At 39.3% G+C, this 21993-nt stretch overlaps 1 protein-coding gene across 4 annotated transcripts in view; it reads left to right on the top strand.

Annotated features, from left to right (window-relative positions):
- Positions 1 to 21993, top strand: part of RBMS3 (RNA binding motif single stranded interacting protein 3) — a 911371-nt gene that overhangs the window by 102055 nt on the left and 787323 nt on the right. For all 4 annotated transcript variants that reach the window (XM_060781878.2, XM_060781880.2, XM_067470220.1 and 1 more), the window contains exon 2: positions 8543 to 8611. In XM_060781878.2, the coding sequence (XP_060637861.2) occupies positions 8543 to 8611 (69 nt within the window). The remainder of the gene's footprint in view (positions 1 to 8542; positions 8612 to 21993) is intronic.

Below are 21993 nucleotides of genomic sequence, written 5' to 3'. Positions count from 1 at the left end.
ACAATTTCAACAGAAAGGAAGAGACCATGAAAATGAACAAAATCTGGCTACCAGTATTAAAAAACTCTAAAATTACAACAGCAAAACAGCAGAGAGGTAACAACCAGGCACATCTTAACACCTCTCAACAGGGTATTATCCCAGGCTCAGCCAAGCCTTCAAATGCTAATGAAGGTGGTCAGCTGAAACATTCGCACCTAGCTCCAGCAGAGAAGAGCTCTTTGCTCCAGCCATTCCACAGATATATAAACCCCTTTTTCCAGTTCCAACAGACCTCACCACCTCTGAGGATGCTTGCCATAGATGCAGGCGAAACGTCAGGAGAAATGCCTCTAGAACATGGCCCTTTAGCCCGAAAAAACCCAGAAGAACCTAGTGATTCCAGCCATGAAAACCTTCGATGAAATCCGTACCTTGTTTTGTATTATTATTATTATTATTATTATTATTATTGGGTTGATTTTTTGACTAAAATTTCTAGACTTCTACATAAGTATATAGGGTACTTATGTGCAGCATTTCTAGCCTGGAAATATATCTTATAAGTACCTTTTTAAAAACTTCTATGCTTTTCACACTGCCTCTCCTCTTAACTTGGAGAAAGTTATGTGATTGATAATAACAATCTTATTTGAAAATTAGCTGTTTCACTTAAAAGTCAATGTTATCTCTTTATTTTCAGGCTTTATGAAATATGGAAAGCTGATTTCCGCAACATAGACTATTAGTCAATCTGAATGAGCATTAGGCAAGTCTCAACCTTTCATTCTCCAGATGTTTGAAACTTCTGCTTCCAGAATTCCCAGCAATAGCCATACTGGCTGAAATGTGTGGATGATGAAGATCAAAATATTTGGAAAACTAAAGGTTGAGTCACTGGTCTACACAGTCTAGCAGATGTGTTTCAAGACTTTAGGGGCAAAGGGATCTTTTTCCTCCTTGGATTTTTAAAATTTTCTTTCGAACATGTGTTCTGCCACTGCACAGTGTCTACTCTTCAGTCTTATTCTCAGATTATACCTGAAAAATGGTGGTCAAAAACATTTGTAGCTTAAAATAAAGTTGGAGTGTATTTAAACCATCTTGCTTTCAAAGACAGAAAAATTCCTCAAAAATATTTTGGTAAGAGTTTAGATTATCTTAAATACTGTACTACTTTCAGTGTGGGGTCTTGCATTTTTGTTTCGACCAATTTTGAATCTTACGAGAAGTATACGATTTGAATTTAACGGTTTCTTATTCATGCGGAAAAATAACAAAGATTCTACAGAAAACACTGGTGACTATTTCATGACAAGTGCAATTCTATGCTGAAAGAAAAATATGTTATCTATATTTATTATATCAAAAACACCCTCTCACAGAAGAGATAGAGTGGAAATGCCCACATTAAAAAACAAAACAAACTATCACTGTTTTTATTGAACCTTCATAGAGATTCTGAAAGATTTCAATGAAATAACAGTAGTGACATTTTGTTTTGTTTTTTAATGTGGGTATTTCCATTCCATCTCTTCTGTGTTTGCTTCATCTTGCTGTTCAATTGAAAAGTTATCTCCCCATAATAACACTCCTCAACATTTTATGCATAACTGACAAGTTTGTTGCATATAACTCTTTTTTTTACCTTCCTTTGCATCCACATTTGATATTGTAGGATTTTGTTTTACATCACACATTTTGATTCCTGTCACAGATTTATTGCTCATAGCAAATCTGAAATGAGATGGTTTACTGATGTCAGAAGAGAATGAGAAAAGCTTGTTTTTCATGCCTCTCACAAACCTTGGCCTAGCTGTCTTCCGACCTTAAGAAATCAGTCTTTCAAAAATGGTGAAATGGTTTAAGTTGCAACATTCTCCCTTGTCTTCTTTGTATGAACAAATGGATGTAGACGAAAGAGGGACTTGAGGAATGTGTTTGAAAAATGCCAAATCTTCAACAAAATGTTTTGAAATCTTGTTTTTTTCTGGCTGGTGAGAAATGAAAGCTTCATTCCCTTGGCAAGTCTCCATTTCTTTCTTGAGAGGCTGGCCTCACTCTTTCAAACCCATTGCATGTTCCTTGCTCCAGACAAGATCTGAAATAAGTATGAAATGTTAAGTTGATGTGAATGTAATCCCCAAGTCATTTAGGCCATTGTGAATAGTTTGGGGATCATAGTTGAACAAGACTGTGAATGGTTTGCCTTTGTACAGAGAAAGATTTTTCAGAAATCTGTGGTGGTATAATGCAATTGAGGTGGATTTATTAAGCTTCATGTCAGTGGCCAGACTGAATGTCTGAGTCAGCTATAAATGTCACTATCTGACATCATTAATTCAGTTTAAATCCAAGTGATTTGGTTTTAAAGGTCAGTAGACTGGGTTTTTGATTTGTGGTAGAGTTCAACATAATGTCAGTGATGCTTCTGAAGACATGCAGTAATATTTTAATTGTTGTGAGAAGTACATTCAAATAATATACACATCTAAATGTGTTGAACTGCACTCCCATCAGATTTAGCCAGCAGATTGGTGATGGAGAAAGTTGGGAGATACACAATCCAATTAATTTATTGTATTAGAAGTGAACCAAGGTACAGTTGTACAGTATTTAAAAAACACAAAGTTTAAAAAATTTGGCATTATACTAAATGTCCTTTGACCAGTAGCTGGCCACTTGGAGTGCATCTGTTGTTCCTATAAGGAGGTCCTCCACTGTGCATGTGGTAGGACATGAGAGAAGCCTCCTTACAGTATTGCAGCACATCTGTGCATTCCCTGGGCAATGTCTTTGTAGACAGCCCATTCTCTCACACCAGAAGTGACCTGAAACGACTTGCAACATGCACATCCAATAATATTTAAGTAGAGTTGTCAGGGGTTATAAGGGTCACCATTTCTCTCTTTTTAATGGTTGGGTTTCCTCAAAGATACTAGCAAAATTTGAAATTTTGCATAGAGGTTTGGTACACCTACAGCTTCTTTGATGCGGTCTTAGCTGTTTCCATGGAACAATCAGCCTCCCTAGGCAAGGCAAGTGTTCTGTACTTCTGAAAACAACATTGATTACCCACTCCATGAGTGACATCTAAGTCAGCTTAGAGCAGGAATCCTCAAACTGCAGCCCTCCAGCTGTTTGGGCTGCCAATTCCCAGAAGCCCTAGCCAGCTTGTTCAATGGTCAAGAATTCTGATGTTGGAGGCCCAAACAGCTGAAGGGCTGTGGTTTGAGGATGCCTGGCCTAGAGACACAGACCTGTCCTTGAATCCATACTATTCTTCTGTTGGTTTTGGTTCCCTATGTCCTAACCTTTAGACTCACAGTTGGCCACCCGGCTTCTCATTTCCCTCAGTTGAACTACAGCAAAGAATAGATTTCAGCAAGTATTGTCGAAGGCTTTCATGGCTGGAATCACTAGGTTCTTGTGGGTTTTTTCGGGCTATAGGGCCATGTTCTAGAGGCATTTCTCCTGACGTTTCGCCTGCATCTATGGCAAGCATCCTCAGAGGTAGTGAGGTCTGTTGGAATTAGGACAATGGGTTTATATATCTGTGGAATGGCTGGGGTGGGGCAAGGAGCTCTTCCTTGCTGGAGCTAGGTGTGAATGTTTCAACTGATCACCTTCATTAGCATTTGAAGGCTTGGCTGAGCCTGGGAAAATACCCTGTTGAGAGGTGTTAAGATGTGCCTGGTTGTTTCCTCTCTGCTGTTTTGCTGTTATAATTTTAGAGTTTTTTAATACTGGTAGCCAGATTTTGTTCATTTTCATGGTCTCTTCCTTTCTGTTGAAATTGTCCACATGCTTGTGGATTTCAATGGCTTCTCTGTGTAGTCTGACATGGTGGTTGTTGGTGTGGTCCAGCATTTCTGTGTTCTCAAATAATATGCTGTGTCCAGGCTGGTTCATCAGGTGCTCTGCTATGGCTGACTTCTCTGGTTGAAGTAGTCTGCAGTGCCTTTCATGTTCCTTGATTCGTGTTTGGGCGCTGCGTTTGGTGGTCCCTATGTAGACTTGTCCACAGCTGCATGTATACGGAAAGGCACTGCAGACTACTTCAACCAGAGAAGTCAGCCATAGCAGAGCACCTGATGAACCAGCCTGGACACAGCATATTATTTGAGAACACAGAAATGCTGGACCACACCAACAACCACCATGTCAGACTACACAGAGAAGCCATTGAAATCCACAAGCATGTGGACAATTTCAACAGAAAGGAAGAGACCATGAAAATGAACAAAATCTGGCTACCAGTATTAAAAAACTCTAAAATTATAACAGCAAAACAGCAGAGAGGAAACAACCAGGCACATCTTAACACCTCTCAACAGGGTATTTTCCCAGGCCCAGCCAAGCCTTCAAATGCTAATGAAGGTGATCAGTTGAAACATTCACACCTAGCTCCAGCAAGGAAGAGCTCCTTGCCCCACCCCAGCCATTCCACAGATATATAAACCCATTGTCCTAATTCCAACAGACCTCACTACCTCTGAGGATGCTTGCCTAGATGCAGGCGAAATGTCAGGAGAAATGCCTCTAGAACATGGCCCTATAGCCCGAAAAAACCCACAAGAACTCAGCAAGTATTTTTGTATTGCAACCCTGGCACAAGATGCCCATTTATCTATGATCCAGGAGCACCTGAAGCCGAAAACGAAACCTTATTTTCACAAAGAGTTTTAATTTTGAGAGATCTTGGGAAAAGTTCTGAAGTGTGGCCATTGTGTTCAGTCGTGGAGTGGTAGATGCACTTACGCCTTCATTAGGCCTTGGTGGACTTATATGATAGTGGTCAGAAATACATAGGTGTGGTTGCAGCAGTTCTTTGAAGTACATTCAAGGTTCTCTGGGCAGCTGGGTCTAACTAGTATTTAAATTTCCCTCAGTTTCCCTACCATTCCATTGGCCCATAATAATTATGACAAATTGAAATGTAGCCAAGTTTAGACAACCAGGAATGCTTAGGGCATAAGAGTAGACGTTTAAAACATGAATTTAGGGAAGCATCTATTGTGGATAGTGAAAGCACCTTTTGGGTACCTAGCACCTGCCTATAGGCCTTAGCTGATGTTGCTTGTCCAGCTTGTAGTTCATCATCATCATCATCATCATCATCATCATCATCATCATCTCTCTTCCTCTTTCTCCACCTCAACCTCCTTCTCCCTCTCTCTGAAACTGTGGAATAAAACAGAGTTATGGTATATTTTAAATCCCCCCAAAAGAATAGCAAATAATAAGAACTAATTAGATAACTAATTAAAAGAAAAGCTACTGGGAGCAGCAATAGTATGGTGTTATACTTTTGGAGGATCTTTCAGATACTTCAGCAGTAGCACCAGAGCTAACTCTAATTGCCTTTGAAGACTATTCAAAAGCTTCAAGTGGTCCAATGGGCAGCATCCAGATTTTCACACTGGACCAGCGTCCAGGCAGCATACAAGTCCCTTGTTAGGTCAGCTCCACTGGCTGCCAGTCTGCTACTGAGCACAATTCAAAATACTGGCCCAACGTAACTGTCCGAACATATCTCTCTCTATGAACCATCTCGGAGGTTAAGATGTTCTGGGGAGGCCCTATTCTTGGTCCAACCTCCCTCCCAGGTGCAGTTGGTGGAGATAAGGGACAGAGTCTTCTCAGTGGTGGCCCCTCGGCAGTGGAACTCCCTCCCCAGCAAAATCAGATCAGCTCCCCCTCTCTTCACACGGCAAAATAGGCCTGTTTTGCCACTTTTATTTGTGGCTTGGACAGGGCCTGCTGAGTGCTATCAGACAATGCACAGCAGGCCCTGCCCACATTCTTCCCAAAGTGGAGTGGAAGCACCAGAAGGTGCTTCCTCCACCACAACAAGGAGGAAAGTACGTTTTGGGTAGTTCTGACGGAGCTACCTGCACTTTCCTCTCCTTTTCCCATATGATGGGGTAAAGGGCGGCAGGGTGACACATGCTGCTGCATGTTGTCGCCCTTTCTCCAATCTGATGGGGAGAGGGACAGGGTGCCAATGCACCCTGTCGTGTTCCAACCATATAATAGAGGAAGGAGGGAGGGTGCATGTGATGCCAACATCACCCTGCATCCCTTCCCTTTCCCAAGCGATTATCAGCAAAACAGCATGGCCCAAAAGGGCCATGTTAAGAGGTTGTATTAGTAAATAGGGATTGTCATATTTTGCCTGAGCCTACTGGGATGAAGAAAATTCTGCCCTTCCTTTCTACTGAGTTAACTGCATGCAAACAACTTTGACTCTTTAAACGGTTTGCAGTAACTAAAGTAAGCTGAAGGCCAAGGTGGAAAGTGAGAGGGGAAAGAGACTGGGACATTTTAAAAGCCCCTGGGAAAGAGAAGATTATCAAAGACCGTCCATGATAATTCTGGAAAGCTGGAGGGTATGTTGATTAATGGAACCTGCTTTTCAAGTTTTCATTGATTCAGTATGTGTGTAGTCTAGCTGAGACTAAGAATTGGATTTTGTCCTTAGTAGCAGGTGCTGTAATTCCTTCTCACATTTTTAGCCACCTTATGCCTTTTTATCTCTTTTCTCCTAGTAAAGGTGGGAAGTAAATGTGTTTGTGCACATTGCAATATTTCCTTAGAGCAATCTCTGAAGAAATCTACTCTTTCCCAACCCATCCAGCTCCCTATTTAAATATCCTTTTGTAATCCGATGGTTTTATTAGTAAGGAGCTGTCTTGAGCTTTTTAAATTTTTATCTTTTTAATTAAAATAATTTGGATTAAAAGGAGACAGTTGCCATATTAATAATCCTGTAATGCAGCAGTATTTTATACTAATAGTGGCTTCAAAGGCTTTTGTGCTAGAAAAGACAATGTATAATGGAACTTTAGTATAAGGAGAAATGTAGTATCTATTCTCTATTTTACCTGTCATTTTAAAAAATGAAGTGCGAGCTTCCATTTTTAGGAGAAGCAAATAGAAAACAGGTAACTATGGACTGATGTGCTCATTTTCCTTACTGCAGTGTGGGTTTTATAGCAGTCATAACACTGACTGCTAGGATACCATTTAGTTAGAGGTATGATTTCTCCCACTCTGTCCTGCATATTTCAAAGCATGGTTGAATCTGGGTTCCACATTCAATCTTGACACCAAATCAGTAAAGCAATCAGTTTTGACCAATGCATCCTAAAATATGTACTCTTATGTTGTGTAGTGGTTTGAGTGCTGAACTAGGGGCATATCTACACTATTGAATTAATGTAATGTGATTCCACATTATTATTATGGAATCAAGATTTTACAAGGTGTTTAGCCTTCCCTGCCCATGAGTTCTGGTGCCTCACAAATTAAAAAAAATCATAGGATTCTATAGCAATGAGCCATGGCAGTTGAAGTGGTATCAAACTGCTTTAATTATCCAGTGTAGGTGCAAGCTAGGTCTCTGAAACATCAAGGTTCAAATCCCTCTTGAAACGTGGTTACTCATTTGAGTGACCTTGGACAAGTCACATGCATTCAATCTAAGACCCTTTCCACACAGTTGTATAAAATCCAAATTGAACTGGATTCTATGGCAATGTGGACCCAGATAATCCAGTTGAAAGCAGATATTATGGATTATCTGTCTTGATATTCTGGGTTATATGGCTGTGTGGAAGGACCCTAAGAGGAAGGCAATATCAATTCTTCCTTTGACTACATTTTGACAAGAAACACTTAGAAAGCACCAGAATGGATAAATCAGAGTTGATGTGAGGGCACTGAACAATAACAACAAAGCAAGTTCTATGTGTTGCCACCTCATCTAATATTGGTAGGTTTTCCAAAGCTTTAACTTTCGGAAACAGATTTTCCTACAACTGGATTTTCCCACTGTTCGACATGCTTCTTCTGTGTGCAGGATACTGTAGCCAGGACAGTAGATTTGGTAGTGTACAACAGAGAGAAGACACAGCTAAACATTAAACCAAGAACAGGACAGCACCTCTGAATGCTCCCTAGGTCCAAATAATATATTGACATTATATAATATATTGACACTATCATTTAGAAGCAGGGCACACTGCCATCTTTTATGTACCTGAAGCCAATTCCAACTATTGAAAGATTCATATTGCCACATAATATGGGCCATAATATTTGTGGCTTCTTATTGTGGGAAGACATGAAGTGCTTATGTTTGTCTTGCTGTCTATTTCCTGTTCCACCATGGTTGAGCTTATCAACCAACTTATTTCCATTTTTGCTGTAAGCAGTTGAAAAAGCTAAACCTTTCCCATCCCCAAAAAACGTACTCCACAAATTTTACCGATATGTGAAGCTACTATTTCAAGTATTTGAGTTCAGTGCACATCACATGTGCTCCATCTTTTGGAGGCCTACCCCTTCCTTCACGAATAGCTGGTATTGGAATTTCTGACAGGACTCCTTTGACCTTGCATTGGGACTTGACTCAATAACTAAACATATACTATCCAAAGGTATCTTTCTTCAATGAAGAAACTAATAAGATGTATACCACATTATGTCGTGCATTGTCTGAAGTGAAAGCTAGATAATAGTAATTGTATCCTATCTTTATTTTATTTTGTATTTTTAGAAGCCCACAACAAACAAGACTACGGCTGTTTCTTCATATAGCAGATGGTCCAGTTCACAACCACATCAGGTAATAATTCTGTATGTTACATATATAATGAAAATAAACATATCTGCTGTATATTACCAATGTTTTGAGCTATTATTGTTATTATTATTATTAATTATTAATTATACCCTGCTTTATCTCCTCTGAAGGAGACTCAAAGTGGCTTAACATAAAAGCACTACCACACAATTTAAAATATGCAAATAGACAAACATTAAACTAACATTAAATATAAACAGTATTAAATATAAAAAATATTTTATGTCACTGATCATGGTATATCAAATATTTATACTGCCTGAGTGCCAAAGAATGTGCATGAGCTGCTAGTTCAAGGTTGTTCAGATGCTGGGGTGGTGGTTGTAAAATAGTGATGAATTTGTGTTGAGTGATTTGCTATAGGGCCTGGAGACCTTTTTTCTTGCTCTCGCAGACCTCCATACTAATTAGGTCAGAAACAATGTTTAATGCAATTTTTTTTCCAGCAAGAACAATGGTTCCTAAATTTGATTCCTTGGATGTTATTGCAGTACAACTCCCAGAATCCTTTGTTTTTGACCATGTCAAATGGACTTTTGAGTACTGAAGTCCAACAACACATTGGGGAAAAATTCAGGAAATACTTCTGTAGTAGAAGGATTGAATTGAACCCAGCATTCTGGCAGAACTGAGCACACTTCAGTTGGCACAAAATGAGAGAAGGAATGGAAAGTACTAAAATGCTATTAAAATGGTTCTGCTTTATTTTAATACAAGAGAGTAAAATATTCTTTCTTTACTCCTATGTGTAATTCTTTCTGTCATTTCAACAGTTATTTTTGTGGACTTGTGTATTTCACTCCTTTGGGATGTCATTTTTGTTGGCTGTAACTGATGTCTTATTTTGAGTGGGTTGCTGTGAGTTTTTTGAGCTGTATGGGCATGTTCCAGAAGCATTCTCTCATGATGTTTTGCCAACATCTGTGGCAGGCAGGCCCGTAGCCAGGATTTCGATTCGGGGGGGGGGGGGGTGAGTTTTTTCAGGGGGGGGGGAGGTTTCAGGGGGGGCTGAGTTTCGGGGGGGGGGGGCTGAGTCTGAGTGATAGAGGGTCTACCCTAGCAAACCTTTTGTATCATTACCCCAATACCCCCATGCATATGGGATATATTGAGTATGGTGATCAGATCATGATATGAATAAACATAACAGTTTAAATAATGTACCAGTAAGGCCTGTTCACGAACCACCATGAGAATTTCGGGGGGTGGCAGGCATACTCAGAGGTTAAGGGGTCTGTTGGAAACTTGACAAGTGAGGTTTATATATCTGTGGAATGTCCAGGGTGGAAGAAAGAACTATAGTCTGTTTGAGGCAAGTGTGGATGTTGCAAATGACTACCTTGATTAGCATTTAATGGCCTTGCAGCTTCAAAACTTGGCTGTTGCTGCCTGGGGGAATCCTTTGCTGGCAGGTGTCAGCAGGCCCTGATTGATTTATGTCTGGAATTCTCCTGCTTTTTGAGTGTTGCTCTTTATTTACTGACCCAATTTTAGAGTTTTTAAAATACTGGTAGCCAGATATTTTTAAATTATTTTCATTATTTCCTCCTTTTTGTTGAAATTGTCCACATGTTTTTGGATTTCAATGGCTTCTCTATGTAGTCTGACATGGTAGCTGTTAAAGTGGTCCAGCATTTCTGTGTTCTCAAATAATATGCTGTGTCCAGGTTGGTTCATCAGGTGCTCTGCTATGTCTGACTTCTCTGGTTGAGTTAGTCTGCAGTGCCTTTCATGTTCTTTGATTCATGTTTGGACGCTTGTTTGGTGGTCGCTATGTAGACTCGTCCACAGCTGCATGGTATACGGTAGGCTCCTGCAGTGGTGAGAGGATTCCTCTTGTCCTTTGCTGAATGAAGCATTTGTTGGATTTTCTTAGTGGGTCTGTAGATGGTTTACATGTTGTGTTTCTTCATCAGCTCCTCTATGTGGTCAGTGGTTCCCTTGATGTATGGCAAAAACACTTTTCCTCTGGGTGGATCTTTGTCTTTACTCTCGTGGCTTGTTCTTGGTCTTGCAACTCTTCTGATGTCTGTGGTGGAGTATCTATTGGCCTGTGGAGCCTAGTTTAGGTGGTTCAGTTCTTATTTTGAGTTCCTCTGTCTTGTGGTTGGTGAAAGATTGTTGCCTCTAACACCACTAAACACAACTTAGGATCACACAAAGCAGCAGGATAAGTTTGTTGCAAGGAATGTAGTTCTTGTTTGTTTCAGTCATTGAAGTTAGCTAGAATAAGGTCATTGTAATTGCAGTCCTTGTCTCTGCCAGGAAGGAGCAGAAATACTGTGTATAAAGAGTAACAGAAATACCATACATAAACCCATTTCCTTATAACACTCTGTCCCTGTAGAATTAGACTGTACTTGGATCAATTTAATGTGGCTTTTTGTCATATGTTTGAGGACTTCTGAAAGCACTTCATACCAAGCATCCTGGTGCATTGAAGAGCTGTGATCCCAATATTTCATAAGACAGCTTCACTTTACTTTCTAATCAGAATTAGATTGTGTGCTTCAGTTGTCACTAGATTCCTACTGATATGCTTAGGGCAAGGATGTAATTGAGTATTGTTCCTTCAGCGCATATAAATGCAGCACATTTCCTCCTGTTAATAGCAGACACACTCCCAAATTAAAATAATGCACCTTTAACACACCCTGTGGAATTCAGTTTAGTGTCTATTGTTCAGGCTTGGTTTCGTTTCCTGGGAGAAAAAGATAAGCACATATTCAAGATTATTGTTTTGGAGTATCAGAATCCTGTTAGTGGTTGAATGGGGTTGAAAGATTAACTAGTAGGAACGTTGTTTGAAAATAAATCTGAAGTCATTCCACACCTGTTGGAAAAGCTTTGTCCTTTTATATTAAAACATGCCTGTGGTACTGCATCTCCACTTCCAGTGCTATACCTCCTGCATAGTAATCTCTCTCTTTCTTTATGCCATTTGCTATATAATCTTCTTTCATTTTTATCTTGTTATTGTGTACTTTCATCTTTGGTATTTTCCTTCTAATAAACATATAGCCTTCCCCGGGGAATATTAAAATACCAATACCAACAACAGAGTGGATGTGGAGGGGAGGATAATGTTACAGCTTTGTTGAGGAATCCCAGATCACCATTTCTCTTCTTATGCAAGGACTCAGCAAAACATTTATATTAGATCATAGTTTCTGCTCCATGTGGTCTCTTTTGAAGGTCTGCGTTGTTTATTTGCACATTTAGAAAATAGTTTTCCAAGAACAAACAGGATTATGATGCCAGTTCATATTCTTTAAATCTTAAGAGGAGCCCAATGAACCCTCTTCTGTCTACATCTTTAAAATAATTCATAGAAGAACGGGATGGAAGTACACAAGTGTGACCTTTGGTCCATCTGAAGAATATTACAAATTAAATTGGCTTTCTCTTACTTTGCTCTAATTTGTTTTTATACATTCTAAAATCCTTTTGGAGCAGCAGGGATTGAGGCTGTCCCTAGGACTCTGTGGAATAGGAGAAATAACCTATTTGTTTTTCAGTAGTTCATAAGAAATGTAATGCAGTCATCAACACAGAAATGATAATTCCACTAAGTAAACTGGGATGGGGGATATCTAATTAGCAATTTATTATTAATTTTTGCTATTATAGAGAACATAACTTGTGCAGAAGAGTTTGACAGCAAGAGTATCTCTCTGGACAGCTAAACCAGGAAATCCCATCTGGACCCCTCCCCCCCCCACGAGGGTCTTCCTCCAGGGGCAAACCAAAAATGGGCAACTTGGAAGTCCCTGAACAGACTCAGAAGTGGAGTGGGCAGATGAAAAGACAACCTGACAAGATGGCACTTTCTAAAAGAATCCCACACTTTATGTGACTGTGGAGCAGAACAGGCAACTCCACATCTATATGCTTGTCCACTATGCCCTGCCTCATGTACAGAGGAAGAATTGTTGGAGGCTACAGACAATGCCATTGCTGTTGCCTGTTTTTGGTCAACAGACATTTAACCAGCTGCTCTCCTTCTATTTTTATCAGTTTTATACTAATTTATTCAGTGCTTTTGATATGAAATAAATAAATTCAATGTTTATATAGATTTTATTCAACACAAATGAGTTAACAGGATGTGGAAGATGGTTTATCATTACAATGATGCATTTGAAAAGGATAACAATAAGAAGAATGGTATCTTTTTTTAAAAAAATTCATGCAGTTGGGATGCCAATATTCATGATAAAATTGATTGTTATACATTTCCAGTAGAATATGAGAGATATGGGAATAATGTGTCTGTTTGTGTTACCATCATCATTACCTGACTATATGTGTGTGAGTGTTGGGAAAAGAAAACCTTTGTTCAATCACAGAAAGGCTGTTCAAAGAGGCTTTTAAAAGCTTGGATTTGCAGGATTTGAAAATGTGACCGTTTGGACTCATCTATGCTAACGGGGTGATTCTGGGTACTGTAGAGCTAAACATCACAATTTTAGGCTGCATGATTGATGTGCATATTTCCCCTGCAGAGCTATTACTGTTCTGTCTTTCTGTGGTAGTATGGGAATGGTGGATCAATACAACACATATGGTATTAGTGTTCACTGATTACAGAAAGCCTGAATATTAATTTTCTAACTTACTGTACAAATCTCTGTATATTTGCTCAGAAGAAAGTCCCTGTGTGTTTATGCAGTACTTACTCCCAGGTAATCATGTCTGGGATTGCAGCCCTGAACTTGTGGTTGCCAAATCCACTGAATGAGTAATTGAATGCTACAACAAGCGAAATGGGCTTGAGATACCAAAACAAATATATCTGCAGAAAGAAAAGGCAAACAAGTTTGAAAGCTGTGTGGAAGCACAAAACAGAAAAGAGGAAAGATGCAATGACTGCAAACGGAAGATTTTTGTTTATGTGCCATGGCATCACTTTTGTTGACAATAGGAAAATAGGCCTGTGGTAGGCCAGCTTATCCTGTTAGGAAAGGACTGTAGTGAAGGTGAAGGACTAAAATTAGGACTTTGAAATCTCTTTTTAATGTCAGCTTCATCTAGGTTCCATCTTCCCTTCTGTACCAGCAGTAAGTACTTACTGGGTTGGATTTGCTAAATATAACCAGTCATAGTTAGAAATAAGGGATGGGTGGTTTTGTGCAAGCAAATGATAATAGATTTACTAAGGGGATTTTTTTCCTGCCAGAAGTGTATTCATATCACTATTAATGTTAGGGAATTCTGAGAGCTGTAGTACAAAAACAATGTTATGAAACTCTGATTCTTTGTGAGATTTTAAAACAATCTTAGAGACATGATATAAGACCAATTCCATCAGTTTGTTGCTAATTGCTGTCAAATCTCTATAAATGGAGACCTTCAAGACACCCACCTTTCAACAGCTCTGTCCAGATCCTATAAACTAAGGGTAGTGGTTTCCTTGGTTGAGTCTATCTACCTGAAATGGGACCTTCCTCTTTTCCTACTATCTCTCACTTTACCAAATATTACTGTCTTTTCTAATGAGACATGTCTTCACATTTTTTTTTTACATGTCAGGATCGACTTGAGAAACTGCAAGTTGCTTCTGGTGTGAGAGAATTGGCTGTCTGCAAGGATGTTGCCCAGGGGACATCCAGTTTTGATGTTTTACCATCCTTGTGGGAGGCTTCTCTCATGTCCCTGCATGGAGAGCTGGAGCTGACAGAGGGAGCTCACTCACACTCTCCCCAGATTCGAACCATCAACCTGTCAGTCTTCAGTCCTGCCGGCAGAAGGTTTTAACCCATTGTGCCACTGTGGGCTCATGTCTTCACATGATATGTCCAAAGTACAATAGTTCCAGTAAGCTTGGCTTCTCGGGAGAGTTCAGGCTAGATTTGCTATAGGACCCATTTATTTATTTATTTATTTATTTAGTGATCCATGATAGTCTCCTTTTCCACATTTAAAATGAATAGATTCTCTTCATGTCAGCTGTCTTCACTGTCCTGCTTTCTCAACCATATATAGAAATCTTACATTAAACAACAGTGTCTGTCTATTGGGCTTTCCCATCCATGTGAACTTAGTTTGGAGTTCTTGGGAGTAATTAAAATAGAGGTCATCACCTACTGAAAGACAGTAGTCAGAGAGAGGACTTTTCTCTGAATACAGAACTCCATCTCTAGACAAGTTCTTTTAATACCATCATTGTCACCTTTGTGTACTAGAATCAGTTGTTTCTGATTTTGCATTATTTTAAAAGTAGAAGAGATTCTCTGATAAGTTCTAGATGCTGTTTGCTATTTTACCTCAATTTCTTGGTGTGTGATTTATTTTATAAGCTACTTTGGGATATTAGTAAAGGTAAAGGTTTCCCCTTGACATTAAGTCTAGTAGTGTCCGACTCGGGGAGGGGGGCAATACTCATCCCAATTTCTAAGCTGAAGAACTGGCGTTGTCCATAGATGTCTCCAAGACTGTATGGAGTACTGTTATTCTTTTAAATAAATATGTATCAACAAAATATATAGCTATTAAATATTTGGGGTTGAGGGAAATGGCAAAGAGAGAGACTTCAAAGGTTAATTGATGACTACTTGTTTGGCACAGTGTGCTGCTCAATTATAGGGTAGAGACATCACACTGGCAGTGAAGATCCACATAGTTAAAGCAATGGTATTCCCCTTAGCAACCTATGGATGTGAGAGCTGGACCATAAGGAAGGCTAAGCGAAGGACAACAGATGCTTTTCAACTGTGGTGTTGGAGGAAAATTCTGAGTGCCTTGGACCGCAAGAAGATCAAACCAGTCCATACTCCAGGAAATAATGCTCGACTGCTCACTGGAGGGGAGGATATTATTTATTTATTTCTTTACTGTATTTGTATACCGCCTTTCTCAGCCTATTGGCGACTCAAGGCCGATAGGCTGAGAAAGGCTGAGAAAGATATTAGAGGCAAAGATGAAGTTCTTTGGCCACATAATGAGAAGACAGGAAAGCTTGGAGAAGATAATGATGCTGGGGAAAATGGAAGGCAAAAGGAAGATGGGCCGACCAAGGGCAAGATGGATGGATGTTATCCTTGAAGTGACTGGCTTGACTTTCAAAGAGCTAGGGGTGGCGATGGTTGACAGGGAGCTCTGGCATGGGCTGGTTCAGGAGGTCATGAAGAGTCAGAAACAACTGAATGAATAAACAACAAAAAAGCAGCTTATGATTTGTTTTCAAATGTGAGAAGATAGTAGAGGCCAAAATTTTGTACTGACTTTTTATTTTGCTGTTCAACGGGATGATTTCTCAACTAAAATACATAGGATAAAATGAGATTGTACTGCAAAGCAATCTCATTCCAAGACAGTATAGTATGTTGCCATATACAGCTGAAGGCCAAATGAAATTTGGTTTTAAAAGATATAAACAGCATCTTTTAAAATATACAACAAGTCCAGCAAAAGAAAACATTTTGCTCCACTGTTTGCACTTTAAATTCTGTACATGCACCCAGGACAGTGAATTAGTTAAATCTGGCAACTGCACCTATGAATTTGTTAAAGCCTCCAAGGACACATTAATCCTTGGCTTACTTCTGTTCCTTTGGGCGTGATCCTCTGCCAGCGCTATACCAAAACTGAACAATATTTTTGTTATCCTCTGAACAGATGCAAAAGCACAAGACTTTCTTTGGAGTATATCAATCAATTATTTTTATGCACCTGCTGAGATCTTTTTTGTTCTTGTATTTGTCCCACTTGCTTTTCTGGTGGACTTGAAAAGTAAAATGGTAACAATCTATACCTGACTAGAAGCCAAAGTCCCATTGAGCAACACTATTAACTAAAGCCATTGCAAAACATCTCTCTATTTGAATAAACTTGAGGAAGGCATTAAAAAAAAAAAACAACTTGCAACATCCATGAGAATCCTGCAGGAAAGAGCCAAAGACTAGACCGATATGGTCTCAGTGGAAATTAATGTGAGTCTGTTTTCTGTAACGGTTTTTTAAAAATCACAACTGTGATGTGGTTGAGGGATAAGAATCAGGTCTCTTCATGAGACTGAGAAGGACACTCATTCATCCATTCAACCTTGTGCTTTACTTCACCAAAACACAGATGTAAGAAAAAAAGGATTTGTTGCTATGCACAATTCTTCGAAGTTGAGAGGGAAAAATTGTAAGTTGAGTTGCACAAATGCGATGCATTTGATTCATTTGTCTCCTCCTTTCAGGAACAATTACTTTCCTCTATTCTTCCCTGCCTTCTGCAGCTGTGATGCATTATCCAAACTGAATTACATCTGCTCATTTAAGGCTATAAAGAAAATGAATGAAAATAGATTACACGGTACAGACAAAGGGCAGAGATTCTGCACAACAAAATGGCTCTGCTTGCTCTTATTATAAATGGATGCTTAATAGAACAAAATACAATAGTACATAAATATGCTTTTAACCAGTCAAGATATATTTCATATCTGATCTAATTGTGACTCCACAGCTACCTTATAATTTGTTGCATTGATCCTTCAATTATATAGAAAACAAGAATGGTTGGGCATCCAATGGGCTGTCTACTTACTCTCTAATGTGAAAATTGCCTATTCCAGGAAAAGGTTAGAAACTATTTGTCACCACTTCTTCTGCAAGTCAAAGTGCATTGTCACCACAGTTTTAGGAAGGTGTGGGGGGGGGGGCGTATCGTTGATAGGGGTGATGCCTTTATAGGATATTTAAATGTCCAAATCTACTGTAGAAATAAGAAATGCTGTGTCTTGTTTCTCAAGGACCCTAGGTTGTGGAAGGACCCTAGGTTGCCTGAGTTGCCGATAGGCTGAGAAAGGTGGTATACAAATAAAGTAAACAAACAAACAAACAAACAAATAGATAAATAGGATTTTGGAAACTTGCTCAGCACAGAAACCTACTGGGTGACCTTGGGTACGTCACACTCTCTCTATGTAAGATGAAGGCAATGGCTAACCTTGAATAAATCATGCTAAGAAAAATAAGGTCACCATACAGAAGAATTGAGTTGAAGGCATGTAGCAGTCACAAATCTCTAGTTCTCAGATCTCAAACAATAACAGGCTAGAGAAAGACTTTTATTACCCTGGAGTAGTCTTAAATTCTTTGACCACAGCAAGAGTTCCCCCAACCATCATGCTGACTTGGAAATTTGGGAAATGTGATCTAGAAAGGTAACTTGTCCTTGGAAAACCACTGTCTGTCAGAACCAACAATATCAGGCTAGATGAATATGAGGGTTAACCAGAAAGTAAGGCTACAACAGAACGTAGCTCTCATGGGGCATTTTCACGGGGGAAGCTGGTACATTGCCATGTTGCAGGAGCCAGCAGAAGTGAACAAGCAGTGCCAGTCATTAGTAGCTCATTGACTGGAGTTGTAGTGAAGGTTAGAGATGAGTGTCCTCATTCCATTTCCCTCTAGGTGTGAAGTTCGCACTGTAATATGCTACCTAAATGCTAAGGGCATGAATGCCACTGCGATTCATCTCAAAATAATTTCAGTTTATGGAGAGGATGTAATGTCAAGACAGCATGTGACAAAATGGGTGTGAAATATATTGTGAGACCATGAAGAAACTTCACAGAGCCATCTAAAACAAACGTCGTGGAATGCTGATGGCGGGAGTCTGTCTCCTTCATGACGATGCGTGTCCGCACACTACTCATGCAACACAAGAGTTGCTGACTTCATTTGGTTGGGATGTTTTAAGCCACTCCTCTCACAGCCCCTATCTCACACCCAGTGACTATCATCTGTTCACAAAATTATAGGAACACCTTGGTGGAAAACACTTTTCCGACGACAACGAGGTGAAAATCTAAGTGGCAAACTGGCTGAAAAAGGCATAGGGAAACTTCTATGACACAGGCCTCCAAAACTCATCCCACAGGTGACAAAATGTATTGAATTGAATAGTGATTATGTGGAAAAATAATGTAATGCCTATGCTGCAATCCATGTAAGTTTTAAATATATATATTCATTTTTTTGTATTTGAAAAAAAATATCTTGTAAGCTTACTTTCCGGATAACCCTTGTACAATATAAGGCAACTTCAAATGTAAACTTGATGCTTATTATAATGATAAATAAATTGTACCTATCTAGAAAACATAATAAAACTATTTTTTACCAGAAATATATCTTGAAATTCAGTTTTAGATGAGAAGAGAGACTTTCATTTTAGGAAGGTTTGCATGTTGTGAGCCATTCCAGGAAGAACCGGTTCTGTTTTTCATTGCAATCAGTTTCCATTCCCTGAAGCGAAACACCTGGTATGCCTCATATGTAGCCTGAGGCAGTACCCCTTCAATTCTTTTTTTAAATATAGAAAATCTCCCCCAAATGGTCTAAGAATTGTACCCCAATCCCTACAACCAAGAGAGAAGTTCCCTGACAAATCTGACAATGAACATTGGAATTATGTCATGCTTTTGGGGACAAGAGGTGTCTATATGCGCATGTGTGAGAAAGTGAAAACAGTCTCTGCCCCAGAGCAACAGCCCAACACTGCAATTCAAAAAGAAAAATCCAATCTTAGTTTTCTAGATTTTGCAGTACAACTATACGCTGAAAAAAGAGCTCACAAAATGTAAATTTTAGAGAAACGTATATAAGAAAATGCATACAATGAGAAAATAATGCAGAACATTAGGGCAAATTGTGTATGTTCAGCAGATTGTATACAAGAATGCATATATAGGGAGAAATGTGCTCAGACATGCAAATGAGATTTCATCTTCATTCTTTTAAAGTTAGGCAGAAAGAGGATAAAATAAATGTGAGGAATAGAAAAATGAGAACTGGACAGAGAAAGCACCCTACCAAATTGACAGGTTTGTGCACTCTTCCACCCCAAGCACATGACGTCTATTGAACAATGGTATCATCTGTATTATATAATATGACTTGGAGTCAATTCGATCTGCCTTCTTGGAAAGCAAGCTGATCATTGAGAACCTGATGGTGCTTGTAAAACAGAGCAACAACTCTGTGCACAGCTGCCTATAATGCATGTGACAACAGATAATGGGAAGGAAAATTCAAAGTGAAGGCTGATATTTTGTCTTTAATTCACCCTAGTTTGCTTAAGTATTGGAGCACATATGGTGGAAAGGTCACTTCGTTATGTGAGAGCAATGAAAGAGTCTGCCTGCTCGGTATAATAGGAATGGCTAAGGACACTGTGTCATTCTTAATGTCAGATCTCCTGGTTGTTCTCATTTATGTTGAGCTTGAGCCTGGTTTACCCAAGAAGTAGATCTATATTCCTGTCAACTTCTGCTTCCAGAGTCAGCATATGCTTTGTGCAGTCCTACTGATTTGTTTGTTTATATTAAAAATGTATATACCACCCCTCAAAATAAAAAGCTATTGATGCAGTTTGGAGAAAAGAAGCAATGGACCGTAAGGAAATTTGTTAGTTTCTAGTTTTATAATTACCCTGAGCTATTATGAGGAAGGACTGTCACCATCTATGAGTGTGTAATTGTTGGATTCTTTGCTTTAAAATATGACAACACTGCTAATGATCTTTAAAAGAGCAGGCTAAAATGTTGTATCTTTTTGTGGTTTGACCTTTGCTGACCCTATGAATGAGAATCTTCTAAAAGCCCAGGTTCTTAACTGTCTGCTCAGGCCTTGCAGACCCAGGTCCATAAAATCCTTGATTGAATCAGTCCACCTATAATACCATCTCCTTATTTTCATACTTCTTCCCACTCTACTGGCATTCTTATCTTTTCCAAAGAGTCATTTTGTCACATAATGTATTCAAAGTATGATTTCCTCAGTTTATGCAGCTTTTCTTCTAGTGAAAGTTGCAACTTGATTTGTTCCAAGGACCTATTCACTGTCAATTGGGGCATAAGGGAGCAGGGCAGTGAACATTCCTATCACAGTTCCTTGTCACAGCATAGCTTACTATTGAGAGCGGGATAATAATATACTTTATTTATATTCCGCTCTGTCTCCCTGAGGGGACCCAGAGCAGATTACAGAATACATATATGGCAAACATTCAATGGCATTATACAATTAACAAGAAATACAGACAGTACATAAACACAGGCAGGGCTTAACTCATTTTTTTCATCTCTGGCATCTGGAAGCTGTGCAGGGGAGGTGCTGCTGTTCCATTTTTCCATGTTGAGGGGCCTATTGTCCATGCCTGCCTTCCTGATCGAATTCCCGACATTTTTTCTGGGGTGTCTTTTATCTCCCTACCAATATGGTACATATTTATCTACTAACTGCAGTTTTTGAACTGCTAGGTAAGCAGAAGCTAGGGCTGATGGTGGAAGCTTACCCCAACCCATGGTTTGAACTGCCAACCTTCTGGTCAGCAATATTTTCTGTAGCTGGTAGTTTAACCTGCTGTGCTAAAGGAAATGTTTTCCCTTAACCCTCTTTATTCAGTGAAGTTCTTGTCTGTTAAGGTGGACTATGTAGGATGAGGCATACCCATATGTAATTAAGGCTCCTTCAACACAGCTGTATAAAATCCACATTGAACTGGATTATATTGCACTGTGGACTCAGATAATCCAGTTCAAAGCAGATATTGTGGATTAACTGCCTTGATATTCTGGGTTATATGGCTGTGTGGAAGGGCCCTAAGTAGCTGGTGTAAAATATCAGTGATTGCCTGAATGTATAGTCGTATATAGGTATATTTAAACTATCGATTGTTTAATACAGTAATGTGTTTCAGTGGTAGCACATTTGAGGAGAAGCCACAAATGTGAATGGGAACTGTGGTATAGAGGAACAAAGTTTTATAGGGCCAAAGCTCCAAATACGCTTCGTTAACAGAAATGAGGAAGTTATATGCAATCTATACTCATGTTTCCTTGGCCCGATCCTCTGATCTTAGCCTCAAAATAGATTTTTTGGGGTGGTTAGGTCTTCAATTGATAATTAAGACCTATCACCACCAGGAATACATGTTCTTTGTAGAAATGGGAAAAACCAGCTTGATATGGATCAGAACAGCTGTCTGGCTTTTTAGGTTTCATTGGGGATTGCCAGGATGCTCAACAGTACTTTATCTTTACCGTACCGCAATGTATTTTAGTGGCTTTGGGAGAACTAATACAGAACCGTAACACTATCACCAGTTGTTGCAATTTGTTTACCTTATGTACCATACACACAGTATGTGTATACACTGACACTTTGACTTATTGCTATGAACTGAGCCCTTGTACATGATTTGATAGTTTAGGCTCTAATTGAGCTGGTGGCATGATGCTGCTGACAAAATGAGTTTTTAATGTTTTCCAAATCTGTTTAGTCATAATTATGTACTTCGGTGGCTTTCTTACTAATAGTTCTATATGAGAGCTTTTTTCTCCCTCTCAGTTTCCCCACTCCACCCTT

Source organism: Anolis sagrei, chromosome 6 (assembly GCF_037176765.1).
Source record: "Anolis sagrei isolate rAnoSag1 chromosome 6, rAnoSag1.mat, whole genome shotgun sequence".
Classification (NCBI taxonomy): domain Eukaryota; kingdom Metazoa; phylum Chordata; class Lepidosauria; order Squamata; family Dactyloidae; genus Anolis; species Anolis sagrei.
This window is presented reverse-complemented; position numbering and strand designations above follow the sequence as displayed.